The sequence below is a fragment of the Lichenostomus cassidix genome, chromosome 12, assembly GCF_008360975.1.
Source record: "Lichenostomus cassidix isolate B80296 chromosome 12, HeHo_3.0, whole genome shotgun sequence".
NCBI classification, from domain to species: domain Eukaryota; kingdom Metazoa; phylum Chordata; class Aves; order Passeriformes; family Meliphagidae; genus Lichenostomus; species Lichenostomus cassidix.
This window is the reverse complement of record NC_139493.1, coordinates 20173513-20200475: the sequence shown is the minus strand read 5'-3', so window position 1 is coordinate 20200475 and position 26963 is coordinate 20173513. Positions and strand designations below refer to the sequence as shown.

The following is a 26963-nucleotide window of genomic DNA, read 5'->3' as shown; positions in this document are numbered from 1 at the left end:
TCATAAACTGCTACTGTGGTTGTCTGATCAAGCCTCCTGTGTGCCTTGGTTTGTAAGAGTTTTTTCAATGAGTCTGGTAATCCCCAACACTCAGATAAACTGTGAATCCTGAACTCCTTAGGCATGGACAGTATGGCCCAATTCTTTACTGGTTCTCACAGCCAGTTCTTAAAGCTGGGTCCATGCTAAGGGGCACAGCGCTCTCTGCACTGGGAGATGCTCGTCTCAGCAGGAGGGTACCTCAGGCTCTGTGGGCCTCCTCAGCTCCATTGGGATCAGTCTGTGGCCAGGCTGGCCCTCCAGCCTGAGCATTGTTGAGCTGCTCACACACAGTTTACACAAGAAGCTCAGTCCCTGTTTGTGACCTGTCACCTTTATGTTGCAGCGCTCCCCTAATTCTTTCTAAAGTGTAGCATTTGTTAATAATAATGGGCTTTTGTTCACAGTTCTTTGTAAAAATGCAAATCACTTCGTTAGAATAAAACCTGAGCTCTGCAAAACCTCATGAAAATTCTCAAGGATGTGTGTTTTTATTGCTTACCCACTTTTTAATTAATTGATGTAAATGGATATTTTCTGTTTCATTATAATTCTTAAAGTGAAGCAGATGCATTGCAAAAATCTGAGTTTATTATGTCAATGTTATTATTTTTATCAACCCAAACATATAATCTCCTTGGAAAGTGGCCCAGATCTGTTTCTCACATACCCATGTTGATGTTACCTTTCCTGCCTTGCTGCCCAAGGGATGGGGAGTTCAATTTTTATCTATTAGTGTGTTTTAGCTGACAAGCTACTCTTATTCTTTTGAGAAGGGCTATAGAATGTCAAGCTTTGCAGGAGGGAAAAGCAAGAAAAGGGAACTATTTTGTTACAAATGAGATGCTTGCAGCTTAATTCCTGGCAATTATGGGAGATTTTGATGAATGTATTCAGTCCAGGAGTGCAGCATTTGCCTTGGAGTGTTTTCTAACAGGTTGTCAAGTGGTGTTAGGAATGCGCCAGAAGTGACAACGCCTTTCAGCACTTAGAAAGGTTCCCAAGGAAGACATTTCCAAGCTCCAGACACATGGTTCTGTTAAACATTTAGGAGCTGGGATACCCCAATTTGAAGAGTGGCTTTGTGACAGTGAAAGGTCCCTCTCCTCACTTTCCCAGAGCTTGGCAAGCATTGCTGCAAGGAATGCTTGTCCAGTCTTTTGAGTTGTTAGAGCAGAAAGAATGGGCTACTGGCTTTTTCGTTCATCTCCACGCTATCTTTTATATTTCGTTCATCTCCACGCTATTCCTCCCACACATCTTTTCTTTTGAATTTTACCTCCAGCAGCAGCAGTGAGCAGTTGGTTCTTTCTGGGGTGCTGTGTGCTGTGGAGCAGGGCTGGAATGAGAGCAGAGCATTCCTGGAGCAGCTTCAGGGCCTCTGAGGCTCATGACTTTCAAGGTGCCGGAGTTTATAAGATCATGGAATCACAGGATTGTTTGGGTTGGAAGGGACCTTAAACTTCATCCTGTTCCACCTCCTGCCATAGGCAGGGACAACTGGCTTTAGACCAGGTCACTCCAAGAGCCATTCAACCCGGCCTTGGACATTTCCAGGGAAGTTGGGTATTTGCAATTATATGGTCCTCTGCAAGTATGTTTTTTTTCAAAACAGAAAGAGCAGGTATGTTAAAGGAATATTTTCCTGTATTTTCCCCCATAAAGGTCCCTAGCTAAAACTAGAAGCACGTTGGGATGAGAAAAGCTCTTGATACTACTGGTTGGGGTGCTGCTCTTCCACAGATCTCCAGGGTGCACGAAGAAACTCTTTACCATATTTCTGTGTGTGTTAGAAATGCAAAATGTGGGCATAGAAGCATTAAATGACTTGGTGTAGGAGGCTCAGCCAGCCACTGTGTGAGGGAAGAGCTAAGAAAGTTTCTCTCCAGGATCCATTAAGCCTCTATTAGAGTTTAAATTAAGATCTGTGTAAAAGACCCATCACTTTCCTGTTGTCTCGCTATTTTACCTAATCCCTCAGTATAATGAAATTCAGCATGTCTGCACAAAGGTGCGTACAAAGGAACTTGGTCAGTCTTACATGTTTTGTGGAAACAAAGACATGAAAGATTCCGGGATGCTGAACTTACACTGAAGGCTGCGTGGGCAAGTTTTCCATGCTTGCTTGCCACCAGGACAGCTCTTCACTGAACAAGATAAAATATGTCCATCTCAATAAGGCTGCAGTCATTGGGGTGATAAAGGACATGGATGGTACAATATGTTCTCCTGCACAGAGAGCTTGAGGTGGCTGCTGCATCTCTGGCCAGCGGGAGTAATGATGGAGATGATGAGAGACCTCATTGTGGTCTGCAGCTTCCTCTTGAAGGACAGGAGAGGGGGCAGGCACTGATCTCTTCCCTCTGGTGACCAATGTTAGGACCTGAGTGAACAGCATGAAGTTGTGTCACGGGATGGTTAGGGTGGATACCAGGAAAAGGTTCTACCCCCAGATGGTGTTCAGGCACTGCCCAGGCTCCCCAGGGAATGGGCACAGCCCCGAGGTTGCCAGAGCTACAGGCGCATTTGGACAATGCTCTCAGGGATGCACAGGGTGGGTTGGAGTATCCTGTGCAGTGCCAGGAGTTGGACTCTGTGATGCTTGTGGCCCCCTTGCAACTCAGGAGATTCTATGACCAAGGGGATACATGCTCAGTGCTCTCCTGGGCTCAGCAAGTGAGAAATTGCCTTTTAGTGCTGCTTTTATGTGACACAAGGTGATTTTGTGAGAAGAATGATCACATTAAGGGTGTATTTACTGCTGTGTAGGAGCAGTGATTTGAAGAACTCTGAAAATCTTGCCTACAGTTTACTCCATCTGTCTGGTTTGGTGGAGAATCTTGGGGTGTTTTGTGGGTTTGTGGTGGTTTTCTTACCAACTTGAACTTATTTGAGGTAGTTTCCTAAAATGAATGTACTTAGTCTGTAATTGAAGACTGTGATGAGTCACCCTTAAGGGCAGGTTCATCACAAAGCCTGAAGGGCTGTTGCATAGGTATCTTCTAGGATTGGTAAGGCTGCTTAACCTGAGGTTCATTGACAAATGCAACACAATCCAAGGGCTTTATCTGGGAGGCAGAAAATACCTATTCTACTCTCCATCCTGCCGCAGAGAGTAGGGGGAAATGAGAGCGAGAGAAAGCAGTGTGTGGCAGTCTCGGTGGGGGAACTGAATTGGGGGATACCATTTCTAAACCATGACCTCAGACCAACTGAGCATCCTGTTCCCTGCTTAGGGTTCCTGGTGGATTATGATTAATTCACTGGTAAGAATATTTCACTTTAAGAGTGTTTTACAGATTGACGTATGCAATTGCTAGGTTATAACAGGATGGGAAATGGTAGTGATAATGCTGTTTGCTTGTTAGAAAGGCAGGACTGAATGCTGCCCCAAGATTAAATTTGCCAGAGCAACTCTAAATCAAACTTTGCTTGTTCTGCTAATTCTTTGCACTGTGTTAATTTTGGTTGGCAAAGCTTTTTGAGCAAGGGAGCACTAGCGTTTGCTCGCTGTTTGGTAACATTGGGTAAATAGCAATGGTTTTGGTGCCTCCTGGAAAGCCTGCAGAGGGTGGTAGGGTTCTCTGGCAGGGTCTCTGGTGGGCAAGGGGTGGCATCCCTCTTCTTTAGGAAGAATATCACGTCTGTGTAGCAAACACGCAGCAAAGAGAATCACAGAATCCTTGAATGGTCTGGGTTGGAAGGGACATCATCTTCAAACCCCAATGACCTTCCACTAGACCAGAAAATTTAAGGGGATTTCATACCTATAAAATAAGATAATTTGAAAACTGCCCTAGAATAAAGAGGTAAGATGGAAGAAGCTAAAAGCGGATGGCTCCTCTCAGTGTGCAAGCACCCTGCTGCTGGACTGGTGCTGAGACACATTTTAATGCTCACAATATATTGGGAAGCAAATCCCTTTTAGGGCAGGGGAATCTCTCTGGTCTTCCCCTCCCCTTTTTCACCTTTCTGAAGGTGATTTTGTAGGCAGCAGCACTGAAGTGTCTCTCTGCAGTCCTGCTGTGGGCCAGCTCAGGACTGAGCCTTCAGGGGATTGCTGGAGCATCCCTCCTCTGCAGGCGCAGGGTGCTGACAAGTCCAGCACTGGAATGAGGATAATTTACCTAATTACTGTGTTTATGGATTACAAGAAGTAGGTGAAACAAAACGCTTTTTAAAAACACAACCAATTGTTTAAACTTTAGTGAATGCAGGGCTCAAAAGGGATTCCGGAAAATACTGGAACACCAGGTTCTCATGATGTGCCTCAAGTGGTTTTTTTGTGGTTAGGGTTTTTTCCTGTCAGAGAGGAGATCTGGTTTTGTGGAGTTTGTCCAGCTTTTTTCATGCATTGATTTCAGAGTTTCCTTTGAAAAAGGTATTTTGTGGGGCAAGTCAGAACTGTTTTGGTATTTCATCTGCAATCACAAGCTTATGTGGAGCCTGTGAAGCACTTATAACTAAGGAGGTTAAGGACCTGAAATTAATCCAATTGCTTGTGACAAAAACTTCTTTTGTTTAAGCATCAATTGTCATGGTGTGGTTATGTTGGGAGATTTTCACCAGTAAAATGCCTGCTCTGTCCATGGTGTTGGGTTTCTTGGGTGTTTTTGTGGCTCTTAAGTTGGGATCGGTGATTTGAGGTGTTGAGTCCCCTTTCTCCTGCCCTTGCAGCTTCAGCAGCTGCTGAAGTTCTGAGGTTCAGTAGAAGATGTGAATCCCAGTGTTCCTCTGCCATAAGGCTTTGACATCTGCCTTAATCAATTTAGAAAACAGCAAGTTATGACTGCATCCAGCAAAAAAGCATACTCAGCCTTTTCTACCATGCCAAATTTAGCCATAAATGTCTGAATTCAACTCCTAATTTTCCATAGATTTCTAGCAGTGACTCAGGCAAATAAGTAAATCTTCCTCAACCTGTTCTGTATCTCCTGTTCACTGAATTGTGAGTATCCATGGGGACAAGGATTGCTTTTTATGCCCCTGGAAAATGAGTTCCCCCTGGGAAACCTCCCTGCACTTCATTGGCACCGCTGACAAATAGCAGGCTGTAACTCCACCAAGGGTGATTTAGTGAAGAAGAATGTTGGCTGTATTCTGGTAGGGAATGAAGCTGTAAATTTTTTTTTCCTGATTTGCAAGTTGTCTGATGGCATCTGCTGTTTGTTCACAGAGAGGGGATGTTATTCTTTAGGATTTCTGTAAGTGATAAGTGCTTATAACTGAGTATACAGGCTGTGAGAATGTAAGGTCCTGGATTCTATTAAACATTTACAGCATAGGCAGGATAATACTAAAGACAGAGCTGGTACATGAGAGCAGCCACTTCAGTGATACCTTGAACTCTTCGCAATCCCACTTGCTGCATGTCTGAGCCTACTTTGGCTCCCAGTTATGTCTCTAGGAGAAATCCTTGATTCCTCTGATAGTAGATCAGACAAGTTGTAAGGTAAAATGCAAAATGTGATTGCACTGAATAAGTTTTCCAATTTAAAGACAAAAATTGTTTTAATTGGTTTTTTACTTCTGAAGTGTGTTATCATTTGTCTTTATTTCTAAAAGCCTTTGAATTTTTAAATTTTGAAAACTTTTGTAATGTAAATTTTGAAAACTAAAGAGGCAGTGCTGATAATACAGAATTTACTGAACAGGTTGAGAGAGCTGGTAACCTTAGAGGCCCTTTCAGTGCCTAAAGGGGCTCCAAGAGAGGTGGAGAGGGACTTTGGACAACGGCCTGGACTGCCAGGGCAAGGGGGAATGGCTTCCTATTGCCAGAGGGCAGGGATAGATGGGGATATGGGGAAAGAATTCTTGTCTGTGGGGGTGGTGAAGCCCTGGCACAGGTTTCCCAGAGAAGCTGTGGCTGCCCCTGGATCCCTGGAAGTGTCCAAGGCCAGGGTGGACAGAGCTTAGAGCACCCTGGTCTGGTGGAAGGTGTCCTTGCCCATGGCAGGGACTGAAACAGGATGAGTTTAAGGTCTCTCCAAGCCCAAGCCATTTTGTAGCTTTGTGAAATAATTGTCTTATGCAGGTACCAGCTGACACCATACCAAGTTCACTGTTGAGTAAAGCACTTCTTGATTTAATCTGTGCAATATCTGGGGTGCTGGTGGCTGTTCCCTCCCAAGTGGTGCATGTCTTGGTGCACTGTAGCGTAGACCAGAACTGTGCTCCTATCCATAAATCCATGGGAAACGAGCAAACAGTTCCACAGGACACAGCTGGTAGTGGGTCCCATGGCTGATTTCATGTCTTGAGGCCATCTCCTATTAGAAGAGTAGTTGCGGTACATGAGCAAATGTACATACTTGGCATGCAGATGTGAAAATGTAATGATCTGAACAGATGTTCATTTAGCTGATTTAGGTATTTGATTTCTGTCCCTGGGTCAGCAGCGCCTCTCTGGTTTTCTTTCTTCATCACTAATGTGGGATGTTACAGCTTCCACGTGATGGAGGTGAGCCCTGCCCTTGTTTGCTGACTTAATGCTCCTACTTGCCTTACCAGACAGGCCTTCTTCTGTTCCAAATGAGACAAAATTAAATAACGATCAGTAAATGCAGCTGTGTCAGTTTAAGAATTAAAAACCAAAACAAAACACAAAACCCTCAAGAAAACAGTATTTGTAGGCTAGCTGGACACAGAAGTCCTTAGGCCAGGAAGTAGGTAAGATAGCCAAGTGTTCAGTTGTTTTGGTTTTTTTTAACATGACTGAAAATTCAAGGCTTTAAAAGGAGAAAACGAAAAAAGTGCTGTGAAACTGCAAAGCAGCACAACTTTTTAGCTGGCAGCAGCTCTGCTCCAGACCGTGCTCCTACATGGTTTTACGCATTGAATGTCAAAAATTTGTGTGGCCTTATTTGGAAGAACCCCTTTCTTCATGGTGGGGGGATGGAGTTGATTCCCAAATCTGTTCTCCCCTCACAAGGAATTAGGCAAGAAACTTGACCTTGTTTGTTGATCTTGGAAATCTGGAGGCTCAGGTGAAAGCCAGTCTCCTGCTTGTATGATTTTCAGAGCCTTAGTCAGAGTCCATATGTTACAACCTGGAGGAAATGATGCTTGGAGATGACTAACTGAACATGTTCCTGCTGTTAATTTGGGTGCCATTCCAGAAATTTAATTTGTAAGTTTTCCCTTTCCTTTTGTTAACACATTTACTTACTAATTCCTGTCTTTGCTGTTGTTCCCCACTAAGGACTTAATGAAGGGATAATTTTATATTAACAGAGAGAGGCATTTTTTTGCCCTGCCTGTGATGATTAGGGAGAAGCAGAGAACATACATGTGTTGAATTAGCAGAAATTTGATTATAGGTAAGATATTCACTTCTTTGTACATTCCTGCTGCAAACATCATGTTAATCCAGTTTGAATGGGTGTGGAACTTACCAAGAGTGGGGCTGTAAAGTGTTAATTGGAAATTCATGGAATCACAGAATGGTTTGGGTTGGAAGAGACCTTAAAGCCCCAGTGCTACGCCCTGCCATGGGCAGGGACACCTTCCACTATCCCAGGTTGCTCCAAGCCCTGTCCAACCTAGCCTTGGACACTTCCAGGGAAGGGGCAGCCACAGCTTCTCTGGGAGCCTGTTTCCAGGGCCTCCCCACCCTCACAGGGAAGAATTTCTTTCTCATATCCAATCTAAATCTACCCTACTTCAGCTCCTTCAGAATTATTTATTCTTTGAAAAAAAAAAATTGAATGGCTTTGAGTAGTTTGATGCTTAAAGCTGACCAGGCAGTTATAATCTGATTTGAAACAGGCAAACTAGAAGGATGAAGTAAAAGTAGCTCACGGTATAGAACCTCTTCTAACACTGTTTTAACACCTGTCTGCCAGATTCCCTGTCATAGTGAGGAATGCCTTGTATAACCCCAGCCCACTTAATGACATATACCTATAGGATAGGTGAATGGGGGGCCCAAGTCATCTGGGCTGTGTGTGAAATGATGGTGTCTGTGACTAGGCTGCTGTGCCTGGCGTGCACTGAGAGCACCCAGTGTGGGTTTTGCCTGCAGGAGTGCTTTGTAAACCCAGAAGCTCTGATCAGAAAACATCAGTCTCAGCAGAGGGTTAAGACTATTCTTCACAGTTTATAAAGATAGAGAAACCAGTAAAATGTACAGATTCTTTCCTGGCAGTAACTCAAAACCAGCAGCTGTCTTGAGTCTTGCCTGGTTCTGTTTATCTCCAGTTTTTCTGGCAAAGCTGGACCAGCTCAGTGCAAATGCTGTGGCCTTCAGAAGTTTGGATTTTGTTTTATCTTCATGCTGAGTAGTGGACTTGAGCAGCTTTCAGTTCGTTGAAATGGAATTACAGTGTCATCTCCAGAGCCTGGACTCTTTGTCCCAGCAAGGAGAGAAATAGCCAAGAGATGTGAATGCCTTAAAATGAGGGGAAGTGTGTTGATACCTGCAAACTGATACTGATACTACCTGAATCACACTGAGAAGAATGTTTTCTGAGTTTCAAGGCTCATGCCTGGAAAAAGGCCAGGGTAGCATTAGTGCCCTGAATGCAGTGTAGTAGACAGAGCAGTGAAATTGTTTGTTGTCACTCTATGTGATGCTGCTGTTGCATGTGGGAAACTATGGAGGAGCAGGGCTCTTGTGTGTAACTTCGCATCCCTGATCTTCCTGTCCAGCAGCTTAAAACATCTGCTGCATCAGAGAGCACGGAGGTTGTGTGACTCCTTGGATGAATCTGGAAACTCTCTTTATTCCTCCAAATTTTGATAAATTTGAGTTATGCAAAGGATGCCTTAAATCCAGTTGAGTGGATTTAAGCCAGGATTTATGGAGCTTGAAGCAACCTGATCTAGGTGTCCCTGTCTATGGCAGGGAGCTGGAACCAGATGATCTTTAGGGTCTGTTCCAACCCAAACTATTCCCTGAGTCTGTGATTACCTTTCTTTGCCATGAACTTTCCAAAGAATCCTGTTCCCCATCTTTATTTAAAAGGTAATTTTAAGGTTGTTTCAGGCTTACACCCTTAGTTTCAGGGTGAGGACATTTCACCTTGTGTGGATTATATGATGGGGGATAAGTGTCTGGGACCCCAGTGAAAGTTTCTTGAGTTTGGATTAAACCCTGAGTGCGTCATGCAGTTAAACAGGTGTTTCTGTTGCTTCAGAGTAAAAAAACACTTCAACCCCTAAGCCTTTTCAGAATCAGCTTATGTTTTTGCCAGTGACTCATGTCAGATTCAGGCTGGAGGAATTTAGAGGAGGTTCATTGAACCCTGATGGCACCAGAGACCCCTCCCATGATGGAGACTGCAGCCACAGGAGTGGCTGCTCTGCCCTGGCCTTTGCCTTGCTTCTCCAGCTGGAAGACGATGCTCAGCTATCATTCTGATTAAAAAATCCAGATGTTTTTCTACTGTAATTGCAAATAAAAGACACGTTTGTCTTCCAGAATAACTTTGTTGCAGTTGCCCACAGGATCCTCGCTCGTAATATGTAGAATATACAGAATATGGTTGAAGGATATTTTTAAGAGTTACCAGTAAAGTAGCAGTGGAAAAGTCCTCATAGTTCTCAGAAATCTGGAAATGAGAGTCAAGAACTATGGTATTACTTTTTTTTTTTTTTAAATTTAAAGTTTTTGCAAATCTGCTGGGTCTGTGCAGCTACCTTTCCTTTTCTCTGCCAGCTCCCACTCTGCTCTTCCTGCCTTGCACAGGGACTTGCTCCTTCTCCCTAACAGCAGTGTATCTGATTTATGCTACAGGTTCTAAATTAGAAGGAAACTCAGCATTAGGGAAACTCAGCAGTAGGGAAGAAGTGATGGATTTGAAACCAGGCTCTTCGTGCCTGACTTGTTAGACAGCCTGCTTTTTTTTTTCCCCTTTGTTTTGTTTTGTTTTGTTTTTTGACTTCAGGAAAAATGCAGCTGGTACAGAGCAGCAGAGGTGCTGCCTGGCTTGGCTGTTGGGCATTCTATGTGCCACTGTCCCTGTGGGGCGTGAGGTGCTCCTGGCTGCCCTGGGGACCCAAGCCCAGTAACCACAGGACACCCTGCACTGCCCAGCCTGAGGCTGCTCCTCGGGCAGTGTTTGCTCTGATGCTGCTCCATGAATTGCAAAGGGAACAGAGAGTCCCCTCAACAGCCTCAGTACCCCACACACGCATAGCACTGTGGCAGGGTTTTGTCATCCACCAAGAGCCAAATCATGTTTTCAACCCTGTTTCCTCTGATGAAGTCTCCGTGTGAAGCTGACTTGTTTGTAGCCATGGGAATTCTCGTTCCCATCTTGAGCTCTCTGGGATTGTGGGTGAGGGCGGGCTGTGGAAATGGCAGTTGCTGATCCTTTTGCATCTTGGCTACAAGTCACCTGGGTTCCCATTTAATTCACTCTGTACATAAGAGTACAGCTTGTATAGGTGTGCCTAAGTGACCTGAGAAAAGGAAGATGTCTGAGGTTAAAATATGAACTAATTAATCTTGGCAGTTGGTGAGTCTTTGGCTTTCTGAGTAAACACATTTTCTAAAGATCCCAAAAGCTCCATTTTTCAGGTGGGGTGGGCACTGCTTTGGCCACCCCAAGGGAGGCAAACCAGGCAGGCATGATGGTGGGGTCTAGGGTGGAACTCCGCTGCTGCTCTGTTTCATCACCTAAAGAGGTCAGAGTGAGTATCTCCATATGCCAGTGACATCCAGGCAGCCCAGGAACTTCTGCTGAGCTGTGGGAGAGGCAGAGGGGCTCTGTATGTGCTTGGCAGCGCTGTGTCACATCCTGGAGCTTATGGGAAATGCCCTGAATATTCTCAAGGAAAACCAGAGTAGTGGAACATGACATTTTCACATTTCTAATCTGAAGTATTCCCATGCATATGCAGCCTATGGAAAAAGCTTAAGATCAGCTGGAAATACTTCCTTTACCAAAAAGAAGGGAAAAGATCTGTAAAATTAGGCAGAAAAGCTAACACATAGAATAATGGATATGTTTGGTTTTTTTGGAAGGTGGTATGGTTTTAATTTATCCTGAGGTAAAGAAGATGGGCTGTACAGCACAGTGTGGTGAGCAGGGACCTCAGCTGGTGGTCCATGCCTGAGCATCACAGGAGCAGCTGCAGGCAGCAGGAGCCATCCTGGCTGTGAGAATATTTGTACCTGGAAATGACATTCTGTGGGTATTAATCCCTTGGATAATGAGCCTTACAACACCCAAACATGAAGAAATAACTGAGTGTTGATCCATCATGCTGCAGGTGTGTTCATGGTGCCTGAAATAGTAGTGCTGTCATGAACACGGCGTAGCACAGGCATCTCTTTTTCTTCTTGATACTGGATTTAGGCCAAGTGCCCTAGTTCATACACGCTGCTGGTCTCTTACATAAAACATTTTATAATTGCTCTTGACACAGGCATGAAATAAATCTGAAATTCTGGATACCCTGGCAATGCAGATGGCCTTTATTTTTGTCCGTCACTAATAATAATGTTTCATTTTGGCTTATAGGACAGAAAACTCACAAAAGTAGAGAGGCAGAGATTTAAAGAGGAAGCAGAAATGTTGAAAGGTCTACAGCACCCAAACATCGTGAGGTTTTATGACTTCTGGGAATCCTGTGCAAAAGGCAAAAGATGCATCGTGCTGGTTACTGAGCTGATGACCTCTGGAACGCTGAAGACGTAAGTACTGTGCTCCTGGTGAGGGGGCTAAGAATAGCAGCAGAAATTTATAGCAAAATCCTACTTTCATATGCTGAAAAAAGCCATCTCCAGATAAAAGCAAAAAATGGAGCTGTTCTCTGGTGTCTGTCCCTGCATTTGAGCCTCAGTGATTTGACAGGCAGAATTTTGGCCTCCATCTCTTTCTGCCTGCTTCCCTGTTTCAGTTATGCAACTTGAAGCTGTTCTCTGGCATGTTTCATCTTCCGCTTGTGACGTTTGGATTTGTCAGGGTGTGTTTTGTGCTTGCTTTTGTGCTTGTATTTGCATGTTTTGTTATGGAATTCAAATGGAATAGCACTTTGATAGTAGAATCTCTTTTAGAAGCTGAAGATGCTCTAGGTTATCTCCTAAACAATATTAATTAATAGCTTCTGGTACTGACAGTCTTGTAAAGATTGATATAAAGCAGTTGGCATGAATTCTGGAACAGATTTTCAGCCCCAATTGCAGCAGTACTCAGCCAGTGTGCTCCTCTGCCAGTGCATTAGCAGGCCCTGTATCTTCCTCAAATGTCCCCTCCCAATCAGTGTGTCAGGTAAATGGAAAGAAATGCAGGTGCGTGGTACAGAGGTGAAGTCTTGTGGTTAAAATTAAACTTCAGTATTCTTCTGATTTGAATATATGAACATATTCTAAAGGTGTTCTCTGCATGAAATAAATTGCTGAACTATTTGACTTGAAAATATTTTGTTGTATTTGGACCAAAAATGGTTATTATAATCTGCCCTAATACTGAATGATCTAATTCATGCTTTGAAAAGATCTCTTTCTTTCAATTTGGGGGTATTTCTGTGCTGTGTGGCATCTGATAAGGGGCTTTTATCCATTATGGAGTTTCAGCTTTTAAAGTCCCTCAAATCTCTAATAAATATTTTCACTTCTTTTACATCCACTTGTGTGTATGTTGTGCTCTAGGTATCTGAAGAGATTTAAAGTGATGAAACCTAAAGTCCTGCGGAGTTGGTGTCGGCAAATCCTGAAGGGTCTTCTTTTCTTGCACACAAGAACTCCACCAATAATACACAGAGACTTGAAATGTGACAATATTTTTATTACTGGACCAACTGGATCTGTGAAAATAGGAGACTTGGGTCTGGCAACACTCAAGAGAGCTTCATTTGCCAAAAGTGTAATAGGTAATGCTCCTGTTCTCCTTGGCTTCCCTCGGTCAGTACTGTGGTTGTCTGCTTAACATCTTCCTCTCCCATTTTGCAGTAGTGGTTTTTAAGTTGCGGATTGGTAATAGAGGTTAAAGTTGGTTTGGGACTGTTACCTTTATACCATTATAAAAATGGGAATCAGTAGGTAATGGTATCATAACTTCCTCTTCTCCTTCCTCCTCTATTACAATGGTAAACAATTTTTTCTTGGCTCTTTAAATGGAACATTCCTTGATATCCACAAATCCTTCTCTCTCCTTCATGAAGAGCAGCAAGGGTTGAGCAGCTTATGTGCTTCCTTTGAGAAAAAGCTTAATACTTGATTGGAGGGAGAATCAAAAATCTTCCTCAAAGGGAAGAGGAAGGATACCCTGTGCTCTCCCTAGCAAGGGAGGGCTGCAGAAGCCTGGGAAAGCCCTGGGATACATTCTGCCTCCAGTGATGCCGGGATGGGGTTGGTTGCTGATGCTGAAGGGAGAGACTGTGGTGCTGGTCTCCTCTCCGGGGAGATTGTGGGGAGCTGGAACATCATATCCCAGTGCTGATGCATTGGCAGAACAGGCTGCAGCACTGGCCCTGCTGCCATGCTGGCCTGGTGCAGTCTGCTGAAACCAAGGCTGCAAGTTACTAAAAAAAAATCAGTAGGTACAAAATTTAAAGAAATTTTCACTTAAATTCCTTACAGAACCTAAAAGAGTTTACAAGAAGGCAGGAGCAGGAGTTTTTGCAGGGGCCTGCTGTGGTAGGATAGGGGGAAATGGCGTTAAACTGAAGGAGGGCAGGTATAGATTAGCTACTAGGAAGAAATTGTTTCCTGTGAGACCCTGGAACAGGCTCCCAGCGAAGCTGTGGCTGCTGCCTCCCTGGAAGTGTCGAAGGCCAGGTTGGACAGGTCTTGGAGCACCCTGGGATAGAGGAGGGGGTGGAACTAGATGAACTTTAAGGTCCGCTCCAACCCAAACTATCCTGGAATTCTATGATTCTACGATAAGCCATATCTGATGCCCTGAGGTGGTGCCCGCATGAGGTGTGTGAGAACTGGGGTTTGCTTGAACTGGGAGAACATTTTCCAAGTGACTGTTGAAAGACATTGTTCCCTTGCAAAAGTTACACTTAAGTGGTTTTGGTCCAAATGGAATGTTTTCTTGAATTCTCAAGCAGTTTTTCTTTTTCACCTAAGGTTCTGTAGCCAATCTCCTTTGTTCAGACCTGTAGGTGATGGCTCTGGGAAGCTACTGCAAATTCCTGAGGAATGCAGCTGGGAGGGGGAATTACCATGCATGTAGTCATATTTCAGCTTACAGTATAAATGGAGATTAGACTCTGGGCAATAAAAGTTGGCAAACTCATGGTGGCAGCCACTGGTCCCTGACTAGGTATGAAAATAGCACCTGATCTTTCTGGCAGTACTTGCTTAAATAATTATTTTAGCATCTCACATTTTCAGATACTGTAATTCTGGTTTAATTCTTTGCACATACTTGCACAGAAGTATCATCCACAATACTGAGCCTGGTATCACTGAAGTCAAAATAACAGAAATTTCAGATATGTGCTTGACTGCTGTGGGTCTGCTTAACCTTGTTGATTTTAGTGAAGTCATGTTGGTTTATATTTGTTAAGTTTCTCTAGTTTTTAACTTCTAGTAATGGGTGGTCTTTTTTTCTGTTGAGGGTCAGTATTTCTTCAGATAATTTTTTTTCAGGATAACAATTGTCCATGGGACATAATTTAATATTATAAATAATAACAATACTGGGAATAATATCAATAATACCAATATTGGGAATAATATGAGTAATACCAGTACTGGGAATAATATCAGTAGTATCAATACAAGGATTAATATCAGTAATACCAGTGTTGATAAGAATATTAGTAATACCAATACAGGTTTTTGTAAAATCAGTTGTGAACACACCACCATCAAAGTACACTCATGTCTAAAAGGAATGTGATATTGGAAGGGCTGCAGAATGCTGGCAAAGTGGCTGCATTCATTTTAGCAATAAAACAGACCTTATAATTTTCATGAGTAGCACTGCTCCAAGGAGAGAATTAGGAAGGCTTGGAAACACTGGTGATGAGTAATTCTGCCCCCTCTGCAGAGGCTGTAGCTTTAAAGGCATATTAGTAGCTGCAATTTTACGTTGGCTTGAAGGAATGAAGTCAGCATGGCTGAGATCCAGTTCCTGCCTTGCTGTGTCCGTGCCATTGCTGGTGCTGCCTGACCTTGCAGTGTCTCTGCAGGAGCTGAGCCAGGGCAAACCTCCTCCTGCCAAGAACAGCTTTATGTTTAGGTGGTCTGTTTTGTTGAAAGATGCTGGTTGGTATTCCTTCCCACCTCAAGGAATGGGGGGAAATGTCATTTTTGTGTTGTTTTGGAATGGTGCCAAGTATTCCATTTGCTTCTTCAACTATCGCTATCACTTTTTCAGATTTGTTTTAAATGCTCCGTATTTCATGAGATGCACTCCTGCTGCTGAGTCGTGTTCCTTCTTAAAGCAAGGCAGCAGCTCCAAAATCATTTCCTTTGGCACCTGTTAACTGTTTCTGAGCAGCAGCCTCTGCTTGGGTCTCAGCTGGGACAAGCACCCAGAGAGAGGGACTGTGCTGAACTACCATGACACAGGTCTGGCTGATTTGCTAAGGCTGGAGGAATGAGTGTCTTTGCTAAGGCTGGAGGAATAAACAATTGCAGAGATCAATCCTGGATTTTGCAAAATTAATTTTACATTAATGCGTGTTTGTGATTTAGGCTGAGTCTACTTCAGAGAAATGTGCAAAAGCAGACCCTAATTTTGAGAGTTGTCCTTAAATGTTGCCATTAAAAAAAGTTTAGGACAAGCCAGAGAATCCTAGAATGATTTGGATTGGAAGGGGCCTTAAAGATCATCTTGTCTGTCATGGGTTGGGACACCTTCCACTAGACCATGTTGCTCCAAGCTCTGTCCAGCCTGGCCTGGGACACTTCCAGGTATGGGGCTTCCACAGTTTCTTTGGGGACTTGGGTGATGGCTTGCAACTGGAGGAGAGATTTTGATTAAATATGAGGAAGAAATATGTTACCATGAGGTTGGTGACATAGTTACTGGAACAGGTTGTCCAGTGAAGCTGTGGCTGCCCCATCCCTGGAAGTGTCCAAGGCCAGGTTGGACAGGGCTTGGAGCAATGTGGGATAGTGGAAGGTGTCCCTGCCTATGGCAAGGAGTGGATGAGATGTTCTTTAAGGTACCTTCCAACCCAAACCATCCTGGGGTTGGATTCTATATTCCAGAACTATTTTTTCTGATTATATGGTACTTTAATTACAGTTGTGCTTTTGCTGCTGATCAGATTTCATAACAAAGCACTGATGGGATCTGCCAGGCTGACAGGGTTGGGGGCAGTTTGGGTGCTGAGGCTGGAGAGCCAGAGTTTATCTAGGTCTTTCTCATGGTCCAAGACTTGCCACTCTCCTTTTGGCATCTCGACAGCTTGCTGCTCCTGTCCCTTGACACACTTGAAGCATTGATCTCTCTTTCTTCATCTTTTCTACATGTAAAAAGGAAATAAACTAGTCATTACTCCTAAGCATGAATTACAATATGAGGTACAGTTCCTGGAATAAATTACACAAGTGTTAATAGTTTTCCATTTTGCTTTATAAGCCCACTGTTTTCAGAGTAGTTTCCTGAGCAAATGTTGCAGATGTTGGAAGTTGCTGCTTGTCCCCAAGCTGCAGCTCTCAGTGCCTCACTTCATATTTACCCAGTTACATTAGATTCCTGACACCCTAATCCCTATTGAGTAGGACCTTATTCTGTGAGTAGCCTCATTGATTTGTCCCACTAAACCAGTGACAGAATTAGGTTGGATGTTTTGTGCATGACTCTGTAGGTGATTTGTGATACTACTGGCTTTCAAAGTGCTGTCTGTCTGCTGGTGGTTGCTCTGTATCTCTGAAGGAAACAAAAAAATGCAAATTTGGACTGATAAAAACAAGAGTGAAGATTCTTGTTTCTTCTCCCCTTTTCACCTTCCTAGACCTGTACACATCCCTCTCTTCAACCAGACAGAAACCATTCCATCGCTTCCATTATGGCCAGGGAGTGAGCCATAGCTCATTTTCTTATTCATTTTTGAAATTTTTCATACTTTTTTTTCCCCCTCTCCCGTGCCCTACTTCCCCCCTGGATTATTACTGGCAAGCCATGGAAGTGCGTGTGTTGACCTTGGATTTCTTTCCTGGGGGGATGCTTGAGCTCTTTTGAAATAATTTTGCATGTACCTATACACAGTTGTGCTGGGCACACTTCTTACAGGTGAAAAAACTTGTGGTTAAAGCCATTTAGAGTCCTGTAGAAAATCAACATTGTCTTTGTGCGTGTCTGTGTAGGTACACCAGAATTCATGGCCCCGGAAATGTATGAGGAACACTACGATGAATCTGTGGATGTCTACGCATTTGGAATGTGCATGCTGGAAATGGCTACCTCAGAATATCCTTACTCAGAATGCCAGAATGCTGCTCAAATCTACCGAAAAGTAACCTGTGTGAGTACACATCCTTGATTTGTATTGGATCTTGTCATTTGAAGGTTTGAAAGCATATTTTGGTGAGGTGTCAATACTACTGAGTGTATTCTGTGTTGTAGAAGTTGAGGTATCTGAACTCTGGGTTACACAAGCCTGTTTCAGGCTTATGTGTAAGCTTAAAATTCTGCAGTTGGATTGTGTTTGGATGCAGCTACATCAAATATTTTCAGTAATCTTTGTCACTGGTTTTATCTCCACTGGCCACAGATACATAAAACTTGGGAAAAATTATCAGGGAAAGGTCTTTGCTCTAGTCTTGCCTTCTAAAAGGAATTTTAAGACTGGATCAAGTTGGTATTCACAACTTCTCTGGGCAACCTGCTCCAGCACCTTGCTGCAATCAGAGTAACACATTTCTTCCTCTTATCTAATCTAAATCTCCCCTCCTCCTGTTGGAAGCCATCACCCAAGTCCACAAAGAAATTTTGGAAGCCACATCCCTGGAAGTGTCCAAGACTAGTTTGGATGGGGCTTAGAGTAACCTGGTTTAGTGGAAGGTGTTCCTGCCCATGGCAGGGAGCAGGTGACATGAACTTAAAGGTCCTTTCCAATCCAGACCATTCTAGGATTCTGTGATGTATGTATTTTCCCACAAAGCTGAAAGGACTAACTTTTAGGTTGCGGCTTAAATGCTTATTTATACAGTGGAGGGTGTTTTGGATTTCCAGCACAGATTCCCTATGTTTGTGTAACAAATTCTCTGAAGGTACAAAAGGGAAAAGATGGCCATATCTAGATTCTAAGTCAGCCAGAGGAGCTTTAGATCTGCATTTGGGTACTCTGCAAGGTCTGGTATACCCAGGCAGGAACCAGGATAATGATAATTTGCTGCATTGTCAGTGAGGTTAGGCAGGAGAAGTCAGTCTAAAGTAATGTCTGCACTGGTTAAAATCCCCTCTTCAACAGTCTCACCCCAGAAGATAAATGTGTGTGTCTACATGAGCTGTGCTGTGAATGTCTGAGAAAACTCCTGAGTCTGTAAGATGGTCTTGCATTGCAAATCACTGACTGCAGAGAAACGGGACTTGCCAAAGGCTTTGGCAGCATTGGTTATGCTGTGTTCTATTTGGTTGAGTGACACCAAGAGGTGCAGGAGATTTTCTTCAAGATAGAGATTGGTTTGGCAATAACTTGTTGATTTTGAAAGGTATTTGAGACCACTTGCCTTCCCTAAGAAGTTTAGGGAATCTGACTAGTACAAATTTTTTCTGCTGAGACTGGTGAAACATGAGCAGAGGTTGCTCAGAGAGGTGATGGATGCCCCATCCCTGAAAACATTCAAGGCCAGGTTGCACTGGACTCTGAGCAACCTCATATAGTGGAAGAGATCCTTGCTCATTCCAGGGGGTTGGGATTGGACTGGATGGCCTTTAAAGGTGCCTTCAAACCCAAACCATTCTATGAATCTATGAAATGTGGTGCTGTGAAATCCTGCCAGCAGCAAACGCTGCTCAGAATTGCATGTTCTGATTTGCTGTGTGCTGATCCCTCACACTGGGTATAAAGATGGTATCATCAGATACCAAACAGCTGTGCCAGATGGTGGGTTTCTGTGCAATGTACTTTTTACAAGGTATAGTTTGTATTGTTCAGTATCTGTCTTTTCCCGCCACTGAAGACTGGAATACTGTGAAGTTGGTACTCTTGTTGCTTGCTGTGCTGGCCATCTGGGGTGATGCTGACCTGGAGGGAGAAGGAGAACTCAAACTGCTGAGGGAGGGGTGTCTGTGTTTAAAAGTTGAAGTCGTCATCGTCAGACACAGGGGAATGTCCCTGCTGGAAATGAGGGAGATGACATGGCTTTCTGAAAGGAGGAAGCCTCATCCAAAGAGGGGAGAAGCAGCTTTATCCCATTTTTGTGTAAACTGTGCAGGCTAACATTTGTATCTTGGTAAAGCTGAATCTTTCCCAATGGGCTGATGCTTGGTAGTTTAACTCTTTGTAGAATACTGCTTTCAACCCAAAGCCACTCAAATAATTTTAAAGCCCACAAAAGGCCTCAGAAAGTGCTCAGCAGTACAGTGGTCTTCACCCTGTGGCTGGAGCAGTTCTCTCAGCATTGCAGGGGAATGAGTGTGTGCAGCCATGGATCTGCTGGCTGCTGACCATGCTTTGCACCATGGGCTGGCTGAAAACCATGCTGTAGCTTCTCAGAGACATGAAATGGGTTTGATGGCTCAGGGGAGTTCCTTGCCTTTATCTTTGTTACTCAAGGCTAGGTTGGACAGGGCTTGGAGCACCCTGGTCTAGTGGAAAGTGTCCCCGCCCATTAAAGGGAGATTGAAATTAGATTATCTTTAAGGTGCTTTCCAACCCAAACCATTTGTGATTCTGTGATCCTAGAGCCAAATTGTTATTCCATGTTGTTATTCTGTGGTGCTTTATCACAGTGTTTATTACCTTTGGCACAAGGGATGTTGGCTCTGTTTTGGTATGTAGTTCTTCAGACTAAATGCTACCAGTGTGGGCAGCTTAGGGGACAGGTCCTTGAACTCTTGAGCTGCACAGAGTGGCTACAAGAGGCTATTTTAATTTTAGGTTCTATAGCCTCATCTCCTGCATGTGACACCAGTCAGGTACCCGATATAACCACAGGAGCTGCCATCATGGTTAGGTGGTGTTACTGGGAACATGTATGTGCATGTATCTGGAGCCATGGGGAGCATCGATCTCTTCATTGCTCCATGTACCCAGAGAAGCTCTGTGTACACCTCTTAGCCATCTGGAATATTGGTAATTAAGACTTTGCAAGGCTCCTAAGACTCATTTATCAGAGCAATATCTAAGATGGCAAAGAATAATGATTAATCAGAGGATTCCTAATTATATGTTTTATTTCAATTTGCAGACTTTGGAAACCAGTGTTTTTAAGGCTGAGCCAACTCGTTTTCTACGGCAGTAACCTTTACACAGTTTAGGATTAGATAGTAAATTAGCATAATTTTGTAAAACTAGCTTTATACTGGCAGCTTTAGACAGGTGGGAGATGATGTTTATCATGTAGAACAAGTTATGGTGGAGAAGCTGTTGAAAGGTCATTGTAAGGGGTATTTTTGAAGCAGAACTGTCTGGCAAGGAAAGCTGAAGCAAAAAACGCCAGGTACCAGCATGGAGGGTGTGTGATTTTCATCTGAATTTGGGATAGTAGCAGTGAGAGCCAAGGCAGCAGGATTCCTTAAATGGCAAAATGAGCATTACTGTTTTTTCAAGGAAAGGGTTAACCAGCTCCCTGTGGAGTGGAGAAAGCCCTGTCAAATGCCATGAGCTGTACAACTGTCAGGCAGGAAGGAGGAGCAGGGGGTGGACCTCTGGGGTGAGGGTGCAGGAGGAGCCTCATGTCCTGGGGGAGATGCTCTGTCCCAGGAGGAACCTTCTGGTGGGCTCAACAGCTTCTCTAGAGGACCTGCATCTGCAGGAGAGCTGACGACAGCAAGGGACCCTGCTCTGACCAGCGTGAGTCGCCTACGGGGTCTGAGGGATGCAGTGGCTGAGGAGGAGAAGGAGGAGGTGTAGAAGATTGGGGTGTGGGGTCCTGAGCCAGCACGATGCAGTGGGCTCTGCCCTAAACTGGAGCAGTGACTACATACAGACAAAATAACTCTAAAATCACTTGAAGAATTAGAGTTGGTGATGCGGCAGCTTGTGCAAGCTTTGGGGCTTACAAACTGAAACATAGTCAAAAATGGAGTGTAGACTAAACCCAAGAGGATGAACTAAACTATTTTCTTCCAGTATTAGATTAGGTTTGGGGCTCTCACTAGAGCATAAAGTGGCTCTGACCTTCTTGGATGGAGAGGATGCAGAGCCCCTAAACGCTGCAGCTTCTCAGTGAGAAATTTACGTACTTTCTAATGAAGCTGGTGGGTTTTTTTTGCACCAGAAATATAAATACTATTTTTAGTGTTTTAAATTGAGGGTCAGTGCATTGTAAAAATGTGTTTGCTGTGTCTGGCTGCCTGATGCCTTTATTTTAAAAGTATAAAATAACTTTCTTTTCCTGCCTTGGGCTCAGCATTGCAGTGGCAACCACTGGAAGTGTTGATAGCATCCGCAGGGGTTGGAATTGCTGGCTAGAGTTTGCATCAAGGAGCAACAACCAACAAAATCTTTAGGCTACCTCCAGCCTTCTGTTGGATCCCACTGAGCTGATATTCCCTCTGCTGCCCAGCACAGGCAGGGCATGATTTGGAGTTTGCCACTATAATATCTTTTTCGATAGTTTCTGCTCTGTGTCCTAACACTCTACCAAGCCCTTGGCTGCTACTGGGTTATAAGATACACCTTAAGTCCTGGCTGTCCAAGTCACACACGTTGGTAGTCCTTACTGGTATAGAAAATATAAACATTACCTTTCTGAGACATTGTTATTTCAGCATATGTCACATTCTGCATGTCTGTAGTATAAGATTATTATACTCAATTTATTTCAGTGGCCTTTTATTCTGCGTGACCCTATTCTCATGGCTCAATTGCTGCTTTAATTTTTGCATTCCTGTTTTCCCACATGTGTTCCTGTAAGGTTTATAGTTGTCCAGAATAATGTGATGATCACGTTTGGAAATGTGCAGAAGGGCTCACTTCTCTGCCAGACAAAACATGCTTGTTCTGACTTGTCACCTCTCTCCCCTTTCAGCCTGAATGATGGAGTGTAAACATTAAAAAATGGGATGTGTACCATAAATAGAAAATACATCTTTCCCAAGCAGTGGGGCCAAGCCACATTTACCACAGTTCACTTTGAAGTGATTTCCTGGTCAGCATATTTGCAGTGCCCTTCATTCTGATGCCATAATCTCATTTTTCATGCATAACTTGATGGTTTTTCTTACTCAGATTTTTTTTGTGTTTAATCATTCTGCCAAGTGATTTTGATGTAGACAATAGTGATGAAACATCAGAATCTGTGACCTTCCCAGGGCTTCAGCCCAGTGTTTTCTTAGGGATGCGCTGCAGAGTGCACAGCAGAGCATCTGCATCTCCAGGGAGTTCCTGGCCATCTCCTTCAATTTAGTGGTACAAATCTGTGCTTCAGAACAATCCACCCTGTTACACTGTTCTGGTTTGCATTTAAAGCTTTCATATTGTTTGTTTCCATCAATGTATTGATTGTTTTCTCAGCATTCACAGCCTGTATGCCATATTGCACACACACACAAAATAAACTGTGTCTGTGGCACAAAGCTAGCAAATAATGCTGTGAATGTCATTGCATGGACTTCTTGCGGCTTTTGGAGATCTTCTTAGATCTGCAGGTAATCCTCTTAGCTTTGCATTAAGATGGAGCACCATTCTGGAATGAAACAGAGATGAGTTTATAATTGCACACAGTGATGTCATGGAACAAAATCCTGGTAAAACTGAGAGCTTTATACCTTCATTTCAGTGACTTTGAAAAGTGTGTGCCAGGGTGCGGTTTCAGCTGGAAACATGGCATCGGCTCTTTTGGTAAAAGGTTTTCTCCTTTTTTAGGAATGCCATGAGCCTAGAGACCTACCTTCAGGTTGAAGGTGGAGTGGTAGCCCAGAGGAAGCTGTTTCTGGGGTGGAAAGGCACCTTCTAGGGGCTGGGAAAGCCTCTAGAAAACTTACTGACTGACATGGGTCAGACGTCCCCTTGACTTGTATGGCATTCACTCTGTGTCTTACAAAGCGTCACATGCTGCTTTTCCAAAGGGTGCTCTGCTGATGGAAAATGGCAAGTGGCTGGTTTTAGACCTCTGCAAAACAAGCAGCATGTTTTTTCCCTCAGCATGAAGGATACAGCTTGAGTGTCTATATGTGACTGGCTGCAGACTCAGCTGCCTTATACTTGAGGGCACTGGATCACAAATCTAATTGCTTCAGAAAGAAGGGAATGGGAACAAATGATGGTGAGGTAGGCAGATTAAATCATCCTGGTTGAGACAGAGAAATTCTTGAAAGGGAAATTATTTGCGCTCTCGTTTTGCTCTTGGTTTATATATGTGTGTATATATATATTAACATTTAAAGAACTTACGCCCCTTGTGCCACCCAGCCAGTCCTGCCTTTCACATGTGGTGGCATTGAGTTTATTTTAATTTATAAGAGGTTGTACTGCTTTCAAACCATCATGGGTAATTTCTTAGCTAATACACTTTGAATTTTCGTGTCATGTTTCCTTGGGAGTGCTCAGGGAAGACAGATGGCTTTTGTTTAAGTGAATGAGATGAGTCCTTTGATAGCAAATAGAAGCCCCCTTCATTGTTGGGAGGCACCGTGCTGCAGGGAGGGTTTGCACATCCCAGTGAGATGGCCTTGGAGAGTTTAATGAAGAGTAAGGAACAAAAGCATCCTATAGCATAGGGACAGGGAGAAAACAATTTGACAAAGTAGCTCTGTTCAGTACTTCACTTTCCGTGTTTTGTCCTTGTTTGTTTTAGTCATCTATTCATAGCTTAGCTGTTCAGCAGATCAACACAATGAATGTTTGGAGAGGGAGGAGTCAGTGTTCCTTCAAAAGATGGTGAAAATAAAATGTTGGTGGAAGAGTTGCTTTTTTTATTCGTGGAAGCAATTCATAAGGTCAATATTACAAATCAGTCATCGGGGATCTGCTAAATGGACTGTTTTCAGGCAAGCCTAATTTCAAGATGCCCAACATGTTCCTCATCCCAGTCATGTCAGAGTTCAGGTTGAACCACATACCTGAAGATTATTTGTGAATTCTCTAAAATAAAATTAAATTGGAGGAAACTGATATGATATGCCTCACATGATATGGCTCATATGATAACTGATGTGATATGCCTCATGCTGTTTTTGTCTTTCATGTGGTCAGTTTGTGTTAAGATACCCATGGAGTGCTTATGAAAATAGTAAAAAGCAGTTGGCAGGCTCCCTTGAGTGCACAGACATGTGAGCAATATATTCCTCTAGGTAGCTGGAAGCTCTACAGATAGTATGGTCTAAGTTGCTTCTTCTGGTTTTTTTTGTTTTTTGAATTTTGTGTGTGTGTGTGTGTGTGCGCACACATTTTTGCCCCCTGTTAAATGGATATCGATACATGTTTGTGGGATATTTTTCAGTAAGCATTAATCTATAGCATTCTTCCATAGAATCATGAAATGGTTTGGTTGGAAGGGAGCCTTAAAGATCATCCATTCCACCCCCCTGCCATTGGCAGGGACACTTTCCACTATCCCAGGTCACTCCAAGCCCCATCCAACCTGGCTTTGGACACTCCAGATATAGAGCAGCCACAGCTTCTCTGGGCGCCCTGTTTCCAGGGCCTCCCCACCCTCACAGGAAAGAATGTCTTCCTTATGTTTAATGCAGACCTGCCTCTCTTCAGTTTAAAGCCTTTATTAGGTCTTATTAGGCTTTCTTCCTGGTGAGGGTCACACTAATATGGAAATCAGTTACCTCACAGCAAACAAGAGTGTACTGAAATGTAGCGATTGATCCTTCTTTCTGTTCTGAATTGCCAAAGTTTTCCTCCATTGGAAAACACACTAGACTCCTGCAGCTTAAAGGTGAATTAGGGTACAGAGGCGTCCCGCTAAAAATGAATTTTGGTGGTGCTTTGTTTTCTTTCATTTCTATTTCAGGTATCAGAGCTTCCCTAAGAGCTTGCCTTGTCACACTGGAGCCAGCCTGGGCTTTGCAGCCTGGGCACTCTAGTGCCTTTTGACACATTTTTCTAGTACACAAAATTTGAGCCCTCATTTCATCAGTAAGATTTAGGTTTGCTTAAGCAAATAATGATTTTTAGTGGGTCACAGCCAGCCAGCCACATGTATGGATTATTGTGGTTTGTTCTCACAAAAATGGGGGGTTTTGGATCTCTGCAGCTTTCTGCTGAAGCAAAACCGAGAAGCTGAGTCTCTGTGTGACTATTGTGTATTTTTATTACTATTTTTTAAAAATTTATTGTTTATGTATTTCACTCTAGAATTTTAAGACAAAAAGGGGGTGGTTGACCTAAAATTATTGATTAATAAAGTTTGAAATAGATTGTGAGGCTTGAATAGCAACATATTCATAAAAGGATAAAAGTATAATTTGATGCTGGAATATTCAGAAATTCTCAGACAGGCTCCCGCTCTCACTGAAATTCATCCATGAAATTTATTCAAGACTTAATTCAGTGTACTACTTGCAGACGTTCTCTGAAAAAAAACTTGTTTTCTTTTTTTAATCCACTGGGTGAGCCAAAAGTGCACTCTCCTTATCTGTGACTTCATGCACCATTATTTACTGTTATTTCAGGGTGAAACTTTAAAAGGATTTGAATGGAGTTAAATGTCCAATTCACATTCAGTTATGTGCTTAATCACATTCTGATTTTTTAGATAAAGGAAATTGTGTTTCTCTTTTGTTCTGCTTATTGACTTCATTGGAAATATTTGGGTCCTTAAGTGATAGGGTCTAGCTGCATCATCTCAAACTAATTTTGTCTATTTTCATCCATATACATCTTGGTTTAGTAGATAGAGATAATAATGTGTTTTTAAAGGGAATCAATTCATTTTATGATTTAAGCTGAACATCACAAATAAACAGAAGAACTTCTTGTGTTGCCACTTGTCATCTGTAGCTGAATATGTACATGGAAGACATTCACAGGAAACCTGCTGATCTGGATGGAAGGAGTTGCCAGTCACAGGTGTTGAGGGGCTGGTAAGGATGGACATCTTCTGACAAGAAACCAGTGAGGTGGCCTTGCTGGAAGTGGCTGCTGTTCCTACTGGAACATCCCTTCCTCCTTGTCCACAACTCGGAATCAAAAGAAATTATCACCCCAGACCAAAACCACACAGCCCTGTATCTGTAGCTGCCCAGGTGTTCCCCATCCAAGGTTCCACCATATATTTTGGTATATTTGGATTAGTTGTACAGAATGATGACATAATATAAGAATGGCTATTTAGCCGGAGGCTTGCATTCCTCTTATTCTACAGTCTCTCCTTATAAGACATATGTTGTTTTACTATTATGTGTTATTTTATCCAGGCTGTGTATCCTGAGGTGGATCATGCTGAGTTAAGATCTTGGTCTTGAAATACTAGAAAGTAGGGAGAGCTGACCTATGGCTGTCACAGGAATGTGTATGTGTCTGTGTCCCTTTTAAATCCCCTCCATCTTCTTGACACAATCTCACCCAACCTTAAAGAAAAGCAAACGATCCCTGTTGCACCTGCATGGAGCCAATCTCCTGATGTGGGGACACTGATTCTGCTTCTCCGGGTTTTCTTCTGAAATAGGTAGTTGGGTTTTCTCCTTGAAAGGCCATGCTCATAGGTTGCTGTTCCTAATCTGTTCCCAGCAAAAATGATGGCATTTGACAGAGATTTAATGCCATCCTAGCTGTATAGGTTACACCTGCTTTATTGTGCATTCCCAATGGATTTATAACAACACCCTGGGAAATTCAAGAGCAATGCAGAGCTGTTGAATGTATTCTCCCGCTTCCTTCCTTGATTCTGGAGTTGATCTGTAATTTTTTATGGGAAGTGGGAGTGTTGGAGAGTGTTTGGGTCATGG

General features: G+C 43.2%; 1 protein-coding gene across 11 annotated transcripts in view; it reads left to right on the top strand.

Moving 5' to 3' along the window:
• The window catches only part of WNK2 (WNK lysine deficient protein kinase 2), a 119520-nt gene that overhangs the window by 29357 nt on the left and 63200 nt on the right, over positions 1–26963 (top strand). For all 11 annotated transcript variants that reach the window (XM_085073158.1, XM_085073157.1, XM_085073154.1 and 8 more), the window contains exons 2-4: positions 11508–11680; positions 12638–12858; positions 17261–17418. In XM_085073158.1, coding sequence (XP_084929284.1) covers positions 11508–11680; positions 12638–12858; positions 17261–17418 — 552 coding nt within the window. The remainder of the gene's footprint in view (positions 1–11507; positions 11681–12637; positions 12859–17260; positions 17419–26963) is intronic.